We start from the raw sequence: 14136 nt of genomic DNA on the forward strand, positions 1-14136 counted from the left end.
CTGAGAGTATAGTTTACTATTGTGCTATCATGGTACAACCTTACATCTGCCAAACAAAGCAGATTATAGCCACCAAACAATGTAACGCGGCAAGGTATGAGCTACACTGTATGGCTCCGTTATTGGCTGCTTTGTAATGCTATGTTGTTATTAATACTCAGAATAATGAATAAGGTGTCTAATAGAATTATACAATGCAGTGATCTGGACCTAAAATCAAGCAGTGTTTCGTGTCATTACACACATTATAATACCGACTATATCTTGTATTTTTTCCACTGCACTGAATGCTGGAATAAAGTGTGCTATCACGCCAGGTTCAATGAACTTATTGCTTGAAATTAAATGTGCACTTTAGATCTCTGAACTTTAAAGAGGCTGTTTTATGACACTGCAACATCTTTGTTGAGGTCATAAACTGGGTGAACTACAGTTGTCTGCTGCTGAGAGCCTCTGTTAAAACACATATTTTATATCATGGAAACATTTCTGCAGATTTTAACCTATATGATAAATAAAGCTGCATCAACGTAAATGATATAAAAAGAACCACAACCATGTTTTCATTTAGGAAAAAAAACTTTTACTTGAAATACCAATATTTTCTCAGAAAGTATAAATAGTGATTTATGATTGATTTCAATTTTATACAAAAATAATACATTAGGAGGAAAAAAAATCACGTCCTGCCACGCAAATATGAGTGCCCTCTGATCAGATGGCAATAGATATGCCTATAACAGTCACAAACCAACATAATAATAATGTAATAATGACCTAATATTGAACAGGAGACTGAATCTGTCACACTTATTAACAAGGAGCTGGGTGTGATGATCAAATTTGGTCCCACCATACTTCCAGCCACTGAGCCAACACACATCTTGGGTCTCTGTCAGAACAGTAATACTGTCAGCGTGGGCGTCTGAGCCCACAGCAGCTGCTCCTCTCCCTAACATTTCTCAGCCTTTCAGGATTCCTGTGTGATTACAGCCGCTGCTGTCACAACATTTGCTTTTTTCATGTTTTGTTTTGTTTCTGAATAGTTGTCATTCTGCTCAGGATGAGGAGAAAAACAGTGGGGGGTCCGTCTGATGAGGAGTTATTAACAATATTTGTCCTATTTCTTTCTTTTTCTTTTTTTTTTTACACATTGTTGAAGGAAGTGGGAGAGATAAAGGGAGGGTCAGTCCCATTCCTGAAATTCACCTGAACCTGTGTGCAAACAACAGCCAGAGGTTTCCATGGAGGGAAAGGGCCGCATTTAAAGCTTGTGATTCAAGACAAGGTTTAAAGATACAGCAGGTCTTATCCTTTGGCATATATCTGTCACACATACACCCATCTCCGCTCCTGTTCCAGGCAGCTTTATCAACAGTATATGATGAATAGTGCATATTCATTTCCAGCCTCAAGTGTGTGTTTGTGCAGGATCCAGCTATACAAAGCATTGTATTACAGCTACATTGCATAGTCCTTTCAAGATTGTCAAAGTCAATCACAGTATACACAACTCGGGATGATGGACAGTTCGCCATCACTGGCACTAAATTCGAGTACAGTAAACTGAAAAGAATAACATGGAAGACTCCTTTTAAAGCCCAGAAAAATGCATGCACAAAAATCAATGATTGTGATTGTCACACACACAGTCTGCTCACGTGCACGGCGATGCACTCATGTGTCCCTCAGCCTTCACAGTGGCATGTCTCTGTCTCTGTTAGTGTGTCTTCATATTTCGGACCTTAAATCGCAGTTTTTAAGTCTTCCCATTCAGGTCCACAGAGTTCTTTGTTCCTTTGTAATGTCACAACAGAGGATGCCTATGTGCATGTCTAAACAAAGGGGGGCATGAAAATACTGTTTTCAAAGATTGTGTTTACAAAAAATCATACATCCTTGTTGATCATTGGTGTGCCAGAAAGACGGGGGATCCAGGCGTTCAGGTGCTCTTTTTTTCTCTGTCCCTGTTTCTCATTTTCACCGCTTTGCCCGCTGGCGTCACTCCTCTTATGTTTGTTGACTGACTCATCATCCTGCACGCGGTTGCGGGTTATTAAGAGTTGTCATGGTTACCGCGGTGAGAGGGTGGAAATATGTGCTCCGGTTGCTGGGCACCGAGGAAGTCAGGTGGACGCTCTCACCAGGCTTGAAGAGGACACTGAGGAGAGAGTAGGAGAGAAATGTCAGTCACAGTTACATAAAGCAATAAATACAATCTGTCTACTGAGACACAGACGCAGACATACAGTACATACGTGTACACTCACAGGGCCCTTTGTTAGGAACACCTGTGCTGTCTACATTTTCAGGCAAAATCAGTGTGCATCACTGCAATGAATTTTTGAATGAAATTCATGTGGCTTTACAAATTATGTGTTTGTATTGTTCGCTGGTAAAGTTAGGCTAGCAGCTATTACATCCACTCACACATAGTAGGCTACCCAGCACTTCAACAGCTTGCTGTAACTTAGCTACATAGTATAGATCAGGTGTTGGTTAGTTTGTAATGTTAGACGTCTGCAAACAGAAAGCTAGTTAAGGTGTTATGTTAACATTAGCGTGTGCTGCACTATGAAGGAGCAAGAGGCGTGACCTTTATTTAGATCATGAACATGTACACTAATACAATATAATGTAACAGGATCAATAAATAATTGCTAATAACTGCTAATTTTAAACAGATGAAACACTGACACATCAAACTTCAGGTGTAAGATTAGTGAAGAATCCAGCTGTTAGCTCTGTTTTTGGTGAACTACAGCTAATAAGATAAATGACTATAACCACTTAAAGTACATTTTGCTGCCAGTATTTATGTGCTACGGATACCAGGCCATTGAACGTGTTGATATCTGACTAGCATGGCTACTCTTACTTCAGGGAATGACTCGATATACCTGTTCCACCGTCATGTACCACACCTGACCAAATACATTCCTCATCCCTCTTCTCCTGAAAAGCCCCGTTCCCACTGAAATGCTCTCCTCTATTTAGATTGTTTGTGGAATTTATTTTTCTCCTGCCTCAGAAGGGGTGGAGGCCTGCTGACCTCAGTGTGACCCCGCGGCCAGCAAACAGCTTCACCTGATAAAAGCTGACCTGCTGCAGCCTGGACCCGAGTCATTAGACGCTGAGCTCTGAGCAGAGGTGAGTTTTAAACAGACTCAGGTATAATGGAGGGTTCTTGGTAAACAAGCACTGTTATAAAGCCTGAGCAGGCTGGTCGTGTCATGAGGAGAAGGCTTCCCCGTCCAAATAGAGACCTGATAAGAAAAATACCTGAGAGAGCTTTTGAGCTAATTGCTCACTAAATAAAAGGGCTTCGTGTGTGCTACAGGGTGATGCAGGTGAGCAGTCAGGTACCATTATTTTATTTTATCATACTCCTTACTTCTCAAAATTGATTTAACATAAGTTTTTATTTTTATATTGTTTTATTGAAACAGAACAGAACAATCACAGCCTTTCTTAATAAATGGAATATTTCTGGCTTTTGGACAGGACATTTGATGTATGTGATACTGCACATTTAAGTTAATAATTAAGGGTTAGTTTAGCCTTTATCTCGACATACATCTTATATATTTGCACTATTTTTTGGAGGATGTCATGTCAGTCTCTGCAGAGAATTCTGTGTCAATGCCTTTTACTGCACAGATGACACACACCGCTCTCAGCGATCATCCCATCAGGCCATCAGCCCGCACTCACTCTGCCTCAGCGTGGGAAATTGAGCGTGTGAAAGCACCGTGGACAACATTTCAGGCTAGAGCGATCACCGAGAGCAGGGAGAAGTAGGAAAGAGGAAGAAGTGTAATTACCAAAAGAACTCTCCACCCACACCCAACATATCTCCTCTCCAGCCTCACTGTAGCATGGAGGAAAGAGGTAGCAGCAGAACCTTGATTAACAGGTCTCATTTCCTGATCGCAAACTCTCACCAGGGAGAGGAAAGTAAAAAAAGAGGGGAGCATTAATCAAGAAGCGTTCAGGCTGAGGGAACATGTGATTGATTAGACGGCTGTTTAAGGGGAAATAGGAATTCTGAGGAGTGTCCTAGCCATACATCCTTCTTGTCTGTTAGTAAACGAAACATCAGCAGCAGCCCGAAACAAAAAGGATCAGCGTGCACAGCAATAACTGACTTGAAGAATTAGATCAGTGTGTGTGATTTCACTCATTTAAGCTGCGTGACTGAACTGATAAAATTGTATTTACCCAGGAGAGACCCCCAAGTTGCATCATCTTGTTTACAGGAGCATCCTAATGTGACAGGAATCAAACAAGTCAACACACAATCATAACACACACACTCCTCCCTGCTGTGATCTGCTTCTTGTTATCAGTGTGTGCTTTGATTGAGCCGTTTATTAGATACAAGGATGATTTTTTGCACTTTTTTGCAGAAACATCACACATTGATGCTGATCATCATGCAAAATCCCCATTATTACTTAGACTTGGACCTACAGCAGGCGGACAGAAGTCAGAAGGTGTGTGTGTGTAACTGTGCTGTGTAGATGTGCTGTGATGTGGGTCAGAGACTCACCGTCTTGCTCGAAGACATGGAGCTGAGGGTGCTGATGCTGTTGGCGTCTGTGACCACCATGGCTGAAGGGAAACGTGATGGATGGGAATATTGTGGGGGCTCCTGTTTGTGAGAATACACTGCAAAGAAAAAAAATACATTCACAACTGAATTGAATGAAAACGACAGAATCAGACTTCAAACCTTAAATTAACCAGCATTAAACAAAATATGCTTAGTTAAATGTAAGAATCAGAATAATAATAAACACAAATGTGGTCAGTAGTGTAGGGAAAGTGTAGGTATGAAGGAATATTACAATTCTAACTACTTTGTCATTCCTGGGTTCAATCTGAACAAAGACACCTCTGAGGAATGAAATTTAAAGGACTCACAAACACAGTTTTAATGAGGAGCGCTGCTATAACTTTACACTGGAAATCACCACACAGAGAAGAAGACTTTAGAAATGTGTTACTGACTGTGTGAGTGTGTGACTGCAGCCATGAACGGCTGCTGGCTCATGTGGCTGGGAGACTGCTGCATCAGGCTCTGTTGGTGAGGGCTGTGAAGCTGCTGGGAGAACTGCACCGGCTGTAGCGCTGCAAGGCTGCCCGCCACACTGTTGATCACTGGCACCGTCTGAGACTGTGATGTGTTTAAACCTGGAGAGATGAAGCAACATACCAGTTAGAGCTTGTTGGCATTGGGGGAAAAATGTAAATGTTGAGGGATGCTGGACTCACTCTGTGCGATGGCCATGACTCCAGACAGAGGCATAATAAGGTTCTGTGTCTGCTGATGGCTGTGATGGGAACTGTGGATGTTTGTCAGTGTGCTGACTGGAGGAAGTCCTCCACCTGAACCTGATATCTGTGGAGAGTAGAGGGAAATAAAACTGTTTTATTGCTGTGTTATTTGTTTTTCTGCACACACTGAGGTATGAATCTGCTATGCACATAAATTCATGTTCAAAGCGAAACAGATGTTAGCTGCCAAACATCAGACGTAAATGTTGACTGAGTTCAGATTCTTTTGTACGATACATTTCTTGTGTAACTCGTTCACGGCACACAAGCAAACACTGATAAGAGGGAAAATGCTGAAGGAAAGAAACAGCACAAATGTGACAGAAGGCAGAGAGTGAGTTTCAATTGCACATCCAGGGGTTTGTGGGTTAGAGGGGCTGTGTCTATTTGACTAATGCAGCAGAGGAGGAAAGCATGAACTCACATGTGTATATGAAAAGTCTGCCCCTATTTCGAAAAAAGCGCTACAAGGAAAAGGCTAAAGTAGACTAACAGAAAAGTTTGAGCACAACATTTATGAAAAGCAGATTCCAAACCAACTGTGAGGAACTTTGTTTTTTTTTGACAGTAGATTACACATCATATATCAAACGTACTCCAGCACCAGGTACCTGCAAGGTTTCCTGGTCACTGATCAAATATTGGACTAGGGCAGAGGGGAGAAGCAGAGGCAGAAAAAGACTCGTGAACAATCTAACGGTGGCGTCATTTCTCTGGCACACTCAACCTGCGGCTCCTCTCTGCGAGGCATTTAATCAATAAGAACAGAATGTTTCTTTGTCAGGTTTATTGGCTGAGCAATGAGCATGCCTAGTGTGCTCTTGTCGAAGGCTGCCTGCATGTCCAGTAGTGGCCTGGTCCCTCCTCCCAAACAAACCAGCACAATGTGCTAATTGTTGGCTGCAGTCGCTGAGGTCCATGGGAGAGGAGGATTAGGACCCTGCTCTGTACGTTTGCAGGCTGGGCCTTATCTAATCAGAGGCCACGAGGGCCCAGGTGTGTTCACTCACCATTTTGGCGTCAGGTGACATCAGACTGTGGCTGTGGTCCAGTCCTGCCGGAGACACCTGCTGGAGCACCGACTGGCTGGTCGCCATGGCGTTACTGCTGTGGTGACTAATGGAGGAGGAGGAGGTGACCTCACTGGGGCCTTGGCTGTAACGCACTGAAAGACAGAACCAGAGAGAAAAAATGTTAGTTTAACTAGCCTCAGCTCACAGCCACTGTGTAGCTACAACTACTGCATGTATGTAGGGCAGAGAGGCCGCAGTGGAGGCCTCGCTCAGCGCCACTGTCACTCAAACTAACCAGACTCAGTCTGCTCTTTGACTCAGACAGGAGGGAGGGCAGAGCAAACAAACACACTGACCTGTTCACTGACACTATCTACGCAGCTCAGCCAAGGCCATTCACTGTGTGCATGCACCCAACTCCCATCACACTTACACACAAACAGTACTGATGATGTTCCTCAGTGGGAAGTTTCACCAGTGATGGAGGAAGTCCTCAAACTCACAGTATGAAAAGGAAAGTGCTCTTTTTGATCAAACATAGCCCCTATAGCCCCTATAGAACTTTTTATATATAGTCATATCAAGTGCTATTACTATGTATTTCATGGTTTTGGTGTGTCTTTACATTAAATTACATAAACATGACACATACAAAGTCATAAGAAGACAGGACACACATTGAACAACATACAATAACATGCATAGAACAACAAAATGTGTGATGTGAGATATACCTAATATCTAACACAAAAAGCCTAAAATATAGAGTATAAACATGACATACATGTATATAGGGTTAAACATATTTTTGAATTTTAAAGGACATGTTATGAAACCCTTAAATGTGAGGACAAGACGAACACTAAACTCGTAACTTCAGTTGTATATCATTGGATCCGACACATGGTGGACTGAAGGCGTAAAGGGGTGCAACAAAAAAGTTAATGGCATCACTTAATCTCATGTCTAGACTACTTGCTGTCTCTTAATGGAGGCCCTAAGGAATGCATTACACCCCCCTCACACACACACACATACAGATTCACACACACAACAATCCAATGCCTATTTGCTGATGCAGTCCCCCTCTGATACCAACAGAGTAAACATTACACAATTACAAGCAATGTCAAACACATTCTTATCCTGTGGTTTCAGCCTCACAAAGAGAGAGAGAGGGGAACGTCCGTCCCTTAGTGACAGTGAAGGGACAGACTCTTGTTTGCATTCAGATCTCTCATCTTCCTCGAGCTCTGTGTCCCTGACCCGGGTGTGACTGACAGCCCCACCAAAGTTGGCCTGACATGACAAGAAGTATTGATATGCAGCCATTTTGAGATAAAAAAAAGAGGAGAGGCACTGACAGTAAAGGTGACCAATGATGGGAGGGGACAGATTGATTTCTTTATGGAAACAGGATGTTCAAACAATGCAGGAGTCTTTGTGAGCATTGTAGATTTGACATTTTGAGAAACTGCATGTTAGCAGCAGACTACATAATTTTGTGGTTTACACACATTTAACAGCATAAAAGCTTCTCATTAGATCACTCATTTAATTTAACTATCATCAAACATATTTAAACCAAGCACATTTACGATAATGCCCTTCTACAAAGCCACAGCACCATATTTCATCCACTAGACTCCCTGTCCTCCATTTTGTACCGCCACCACAGACTTCATATTGTCTCCTGCAACATACTATCAACCCCACAACACTCAGCCGTGCCTTGTAAACACTGCCACAGAACAATAAAGCACTCCATTGGACTCATGACCCCCATTGCCACACAATAGAAGAGGACTCATAAAAAGGCAGTTATCTCGAAGCCGGGCAACCTCTTTAAGTGTCAGAGGGAGAAAAGGATGCTATTCAGGCCAGTTCTGTTTTTTGTGGGTTCAGCAGCAATTCTAGCAGCAGGGAACCTCAAAGTCTGTGGGGTTCTAGAAAGATATTCTGAGCATGTTAATCCTTGTAATTTTTTCCTAATTCTGCCTTAAAGATGATACAAGAGCAAAGATTAGGTTTTGGCACAAGGAAACAATGAAGAAAAAAAAAGTTGCTCAGTGGGAGCAGGGGGAGGGCGAGAACCTTTGAAGGGGAGTGGTAGTAGGGATCTGCAGCAGGTTTAAAAGGCTCTAGCACCCTGTGTGACCCATGTAATATCAAAGCCTGCCTCCCCAACCCCAGGCAGTGCTCATTGTAGTGCCACTGCATATGACAGACCTCCTGGGTCTCTGCAGGACGTAGCCAGTCTCCTCTTTGTAGAGACAGAGCAGTGGAAAGTGCAGAGCTAGGCCATCCTTTCTGTGCGTTTGTGTGTGTGAGGGGTTTCAAGCTAGCCTGAGGTGACGGAAAGCAACAACACAGCCCACGGAAAAACACCCCCATACTGCTCATCTGACGCAGAACTTCTGAGTCTGCTGGTTTGCTAACGGGCAGAACGACACAGCTTAGCTGACACAGCACTGATTCAGGATTATGCCAAATTACCAGAGTTACCTAAAATGCTCAATTAAATAAAAAAAAGCTCCTTAAAAGTATTTATTTCATATTGTGTTGTTAGTGATGCCTCAATGTCATCAGCTAAGCTAAGCTGAACTGCCTTACAAACAAGCTTGTTGATAAGCTAAAGGTAATCCAGAATTTGCCATACATTTATCAAAAACGTACATACTTCTCCAAGGAAATTCAAAGAAACCTCCTGCTAAAACAAGACTGGATGAACCATGGGTATATATTGTAGAGGAAACCACAGGTGCCTGCTAACAAAATCTGTTATCTGCCTGAAAGATCGGTTTCATTTCCAAAAGCAAAAAAAAGCCACCTCAAAACTGCACGTTGCGCTGTTTGACTGTCTATCCAGTTGTGACCAGCTGATCAACGGACCAAAACCAAATCAATAAAAACTCCCAGAGAGAGAGAGTCTCTTTGAAATGACCCAGCAGTGACCTCCTTCGTATGACTGAAGGTGTGGTGGCGGTTTAAGGAGAAGGAGAAGAAGAAGGAGAAGAAGGAGGAGGAGGAGGAGGGGGGGGGGTAACCAGCTTTCTCTATAGGCGAAAAAGAGGGTCATCAGTCCTGTCTGGCCAGAAAAGAGCCAATACCTCAGTGGACAGCTCCTGCTGCTACAAGTCTGCGCCCAGCTTCAGCAGCTATACCGGTACCAATAAAGGGGGGGTGGGTGGAGGTGGGGGGGCAGCAGAGATAAATGAACCTAGGTTACAGTCACTGCAGTCTTCTAATACACCACAGACAATGGGGCCTCCTGCTGAGGCAGAGTATAGAGCGGAGAAGTCAGAGGAGCCCCTTATCAAAGGCCTAGGAGATGTAGTAGCAAAGGATTTTAATTGTCCATTAAGCATGCATAATACAGGCCGTGCCCTAGCAACGCAATGAGACACCCCACCGGGATATTATTGTCAGGTCAGGGGCTGACACTGAAAAACAGCTGATGCTGTCGGCAGGATGTCAGCAGGACACCTTGTAAGCAGCCAGCTGAGGGGTTTTGAGGGGGAACAGTGACCTTTCCTTTACTGCTGACCCCTCTACCTGTGTAGCCTGAGGTCAATGCCTGGTCAGGTGTTCTGAGCAGCAACGAAAAAACTAAAGCAAACAGGCAATCCACAAGTGGGACCAGTTTATCCAAAGGTAAAAGAGCAAGCCAAGGCAAACAATTTGTTTTCCCTTCAAGGCTGGCCTCGTGTTCGAACATGAGAGGACAACAATGGGCTCTGAGTGAGTCTCTCAAATCACAGTTTTATGGCAGGTGAGTGATGGCACAAGGGGGATAATGCTCTGTGAGGCCTACCAGCTTTGTTTTTATGTTGTATACACCAGGTAGACTCAGTCAATACTAATTAGTCTGAATGCAAACATCAGGTCAGGGTGAAATGGTCAGAGCAATAACGGACTCCTGCGTCATTAGTGACCTGTAAGGGTGGAGGAGATGTGGAAATGATGGCATTATGTGGAGGTGATGTGTCTGTCCCCCCTCCCTGACCCTGGCCTGACCCTGGCTTGTCACAGGACTGTTGCCCTTTGTGTCATGCCTCTCTCCATGCTGACTTTGGAGTGGAGATTGCAGGTACAATGCAGATTGTTCTCAGTGTGTTTTCAAAGATCAGAATAACAATGGCATTTGCTCAGCTCACTCACTCACACTCATTGATCACTTGTCCTCTCTTTCTCTGCCTCTCTGATCACATCAGCTGTACCTCTAACCTTCTCTCACAGTAGTTTCATGCCAAACAAAACTATATCATCCACCTTTGGAAGCAAGTGTGTCCCCAACGCACTGAACCGCATGCAAAGCTACTCCACCTGGCATCTTACTGGGAGGTGAAGCGCTGCTCTGGGGATGATGTGGCGAGCTGTGTGTCAGCAGAGGGTTGATGCCATGGGTCGGTGCGGAGATGGCGTCCATGGCCAGCTTCTGCCTAAAGGCTTCCTCCTTGCGCCGGTTGGCAAACCAGTTGTATACTCGCACTTCGGTGACAAGGTTAGATCCGAGGCCCTGAGCTTTGGAGGGGGAGACGCCTCGCTGAAGACACTCAGCCCTGCAGGAAGCAGCACAGAGTTAGGATGAATAATGTTTTGTGAAGGTTTTTGTAGCCAAGTAGAGGAAGATGTTTGTCTACCTGTTGCACTCCTCTACCAGAGCCTCTCTCTCTTCCTTGCTGGGATTCTTCTGGCGCTCATAAGCCTGGTACAGGATCTGCTGGGATGCAGGCCCCCATTTGAAGCGATTGCGCCTCATTTTCTTACAGGAGGGTTCGCTGCTGACATCGTCGCTGGGCTGACCCATGCCCTGACTGGACGTGTTAAACTCTGGGAAAAAAAAGGCCGGATCCTGATTGCCTTTGTCTGTCAAACTGCTGCCAGAACTGTGCGCTGCCTGGTTGAACTCTGCAGAAATCAGAAGAAGAAAGTTAAAATAAAACTGTTTTTTTAGGGCCATCCACTAATGACGACTCGATATCCCTCACAGGTCTGAATACCAAATAAAGCGACGTGCATGCTGCCAACTACACACTACACGGCCAAAGACTGTGAGAAACTCAAATATTAACTTACGTCGGAGAATTTCCTGCTGCTTCCTGACATACCAGGTGTACAGGGCCGCTCGTTTCTGCGTTTTCATGGGCGTGCCTTTGTTGAGGTGCTGGGAGAGGTGAGACTGGTTCAGTCCTGTGAGGTCCACCACCTCCCGTTGGGGGATGTTGTGCTGCTGCATGTAACCTTTGATCATGCGGGCAGCACGCCATGGATCCTCTCTGGGTTCAGATAAAAGAGAAAACATTTCAACACTTAACTGAATATACAGGGAAGCAGGAAAGAGAAATATTCACTCTAAATCAGATTTGATGGCTCAAAAAGCTTCGTGTGAGAGCAGGAAGACATTCAAATATGTTGTATCCATCAAACACACAGCCTCTCCTTCCTTTAAGCTCTGTTGCTTTGAGTTTAAAGGGTTTGGAACAATAATGAGTTTCCTTCACAGCCCATTCAATAGGCTGTAAATATTTTTCAAAGGTTAGTTCAAGTGGATTCAGGCTGAGAAACTTGGACTTATAGTTTGTCACAAAAACTTCCCAATATCACCTCAGAGAGACAGACTGTAGGTTTTGTTAGATTTAGTAGAAATCTAAAAGTAATTTTTACAACATTGCATAAAATCATTTAATTTAAATAAAAACTAACTTTAAAGTAAAAACATCTTTAGTGCAGTTTTCTAACATAATTTGGAAAAAACTTGTTACAACAGAAAAAATAAATACATTTTACATTTTTTTTTTAAATTAAAGCTCTAAGGATATTTGAGTTCTTAAATTAGAAAGAAATCTTTTCTCACTATGAAACTATTCTCTTTGATTTGATCCATTTTAAAGTTACAAGAGCTGCACGTTCTCTTACCTTTAAAATTAGCTTTAAAAATCCCTGAAGAATATTCTCAGCAGCCAACAGAATAGTATTAATTTTTTCTAAAAACAATCGGAGCAATCAGAGTCCAGCAGCAGACACATGCGGACATTTCTAATGACATCAAATCTACACGCGTCTGTTTGTTTTAGAGAATGTGGAGGCCTACATGCAAGTCTGCGGGTTAAGTGGGAGATGTTAGTTTATAACTTTTGACAATGAATAACCAGATCTCCATTCACTATAATCACACGCCACTGTGTATCTTTCAGTTGATGATTTATAGAATAAAATTAATAATAACTTAAGTACACGTGGGTTAGTTTTGATATTCTTCCGGTCCTGTTAGGGAGACCAGACAGATTCAAATATTAGTTTTATGATGAACTGGAGATAAATAAAAATAAATGGCGTCCGGTTGAAATTGTGTTTTTTGCCCCTGATGACGCTTATTACGGAAAAAATTAAATACAAAATATAAACATAAAATAATAATAATAAAATGAATAAAAATGTAATTGTTGTTATTATTATTATTATTATTATCATTAATAATATTATTACATATTATTATCATGAAGAGTTAGCTGTGTAACTGCGTTGCCGGCTTTTTATCGGTGAGAGGTGGAGTATAGTTAATAATAAATAGATCTTAGTTCAGCTGATATTTTCCAAAGGTAAAGAAATAATAATCTATGTGGATAATTAGTAACCAGAATGGTGGCGGGTTATTTTAAATTTGTAAACAAAGAAATAAAAGTGTTGTGCCTCTTCTCTTTTAAAAGTTTTAGAATGTACCAAAATAAGAGAATACAAGTTTAACTTTTTACTTCTCTAAATTGACTACATTTGTGAAAACTTTGTAAAGTCCTGGGAACTCACGCCAACATGCGCTCCACCTCCGCCCTCTGCTCCGCGGCCTCCTCCGTGTTGAGGGACTGGAGCTCCTTCAGTATCGGCGGCGTGTCGTAGTCGTCCCCGTCCTCAGAGCCCTCGTCCCCGGACAGCTTGCCCTTACTGTGGCCGTTTGTGAGCGTGTGGAAGACGGGCTTGGAGTCTGCGTCGGCCCCGTTCATCTTGCCTTCTTGTCCGGGCGACATGGGCAGGCTCTCCAGTTTAACTCCAAAGCCCGGCGGGCTCGGATCCATGTCGTCGAGGGCCTGGATCAGAACATCTTTAGTAACTCCTGAGTCCAGCAGGGCGCTGAGGAGCTCCTGCTGCAGGGATGTCAGCTTCGATACCATTTTAGAGAACATTAAAAACACAACATACAGGCCTGCTGCGGTGTGGAGCAGAGAGGGAGAGAGAGAAGCTCCTGTTCTTCCTCTCTGGTCCACAGCCGAGGGGAGTTTACTGACACCTGCTCCGAGAAGCTGCTTCACTTCCCTGTTGCAGGAGGAGGAGGATGGAGCTGCTTTGCCATGATGCTTTCTGAGAGCAGGGGGATATAAAACATGGTAATGAGTGGGCCGGCTGATGGGAGCCTTATGTAAATCCAACAGAATCAGGCCCGCTGTGGGCCGAGGGAGATGTGTTTACTCTGCTGCACTGCCGCTTTTATTGGCTCCCCTTATCAGCAAAACTTTCATGGACTTTGGACCTCTGTTGTATGCGCCATAAAGACTTTGAAGGAAGGCGAGCTGCACATATTCACATCGCTGGATAAGTGCTTTAATTCCATAAAAGCTCAGGCAAAAGGACAGCGCAGAGACTCATGAATGTACTGGGAGTTTATTTATGTTTTTAACTGAATATAATGATGGTAGGTGTCGTTAATGAGGTGCTGTAAATCCATCTGTTTGTTTCTCCTAATGAAGCCTAATCATCTAATTAGGTTATTAAAAGAATTGACACAGTT

General features: G+C 43.3%; 1 protein-coding gene across 2 annotated transcripts; it reads right to left on the bottom strand.

Annotated features, from left to right (window-relative positions):
• Positions 1–1119: 1119 nt before the first annotated feature.
• hnf1ba (HNF1 homeobox Ba) lies at positions 1120–13792 on the bottom strand. 2 transcript variants are annotated; one of them, XM_028420460.1, is made up of 10 exons: positions 13161–13792; positions 11433–11632; positions 10997–11264; positions 10680–10915; positions 6351–6505; positions 5278–5404; positions 5014–5196; positions 4553–4671; positions 4222–4266; positions 1120–2161 (listed from the first exon to the last, which is right to left on the bottom strand). In XM_028420460.1, the coding sequence occupies exons 1-10, from the start codon at positions 13532–13534 to the stop codon at positions 2141–2143; spliced, it is 1728 nt and encodes a 575-aa protein (XP_028276261.1). In that variant the 5' UTR covers positions 13535–13792; the 3' UTR covers positions 1120–2140. The 2 variants fall into 2 exon arrangements, with proteins under 2 accessions (XP_028276261.1, XP_028276263.1); XM_028420462.1 differs by having other exon boundaries at positions 10692–10915; positions 13161–13791.
• Positions 13793–14136: the final 344 nt, after the last annotated feature.

Source organism: Parambassis ranga, chromosome 13, assembly GCF_900634625.1.
Source record: "Parambassis ranga chromosome 13, fParRan2.1, whole genome shotgun sequence".
Classification (NCBI taxonomy): domain Eukaryota; kingdom Metazoa; phylum Chordata; class Actinopteri; family Ambassidae; genus Parambassis; species Parambassis ranga.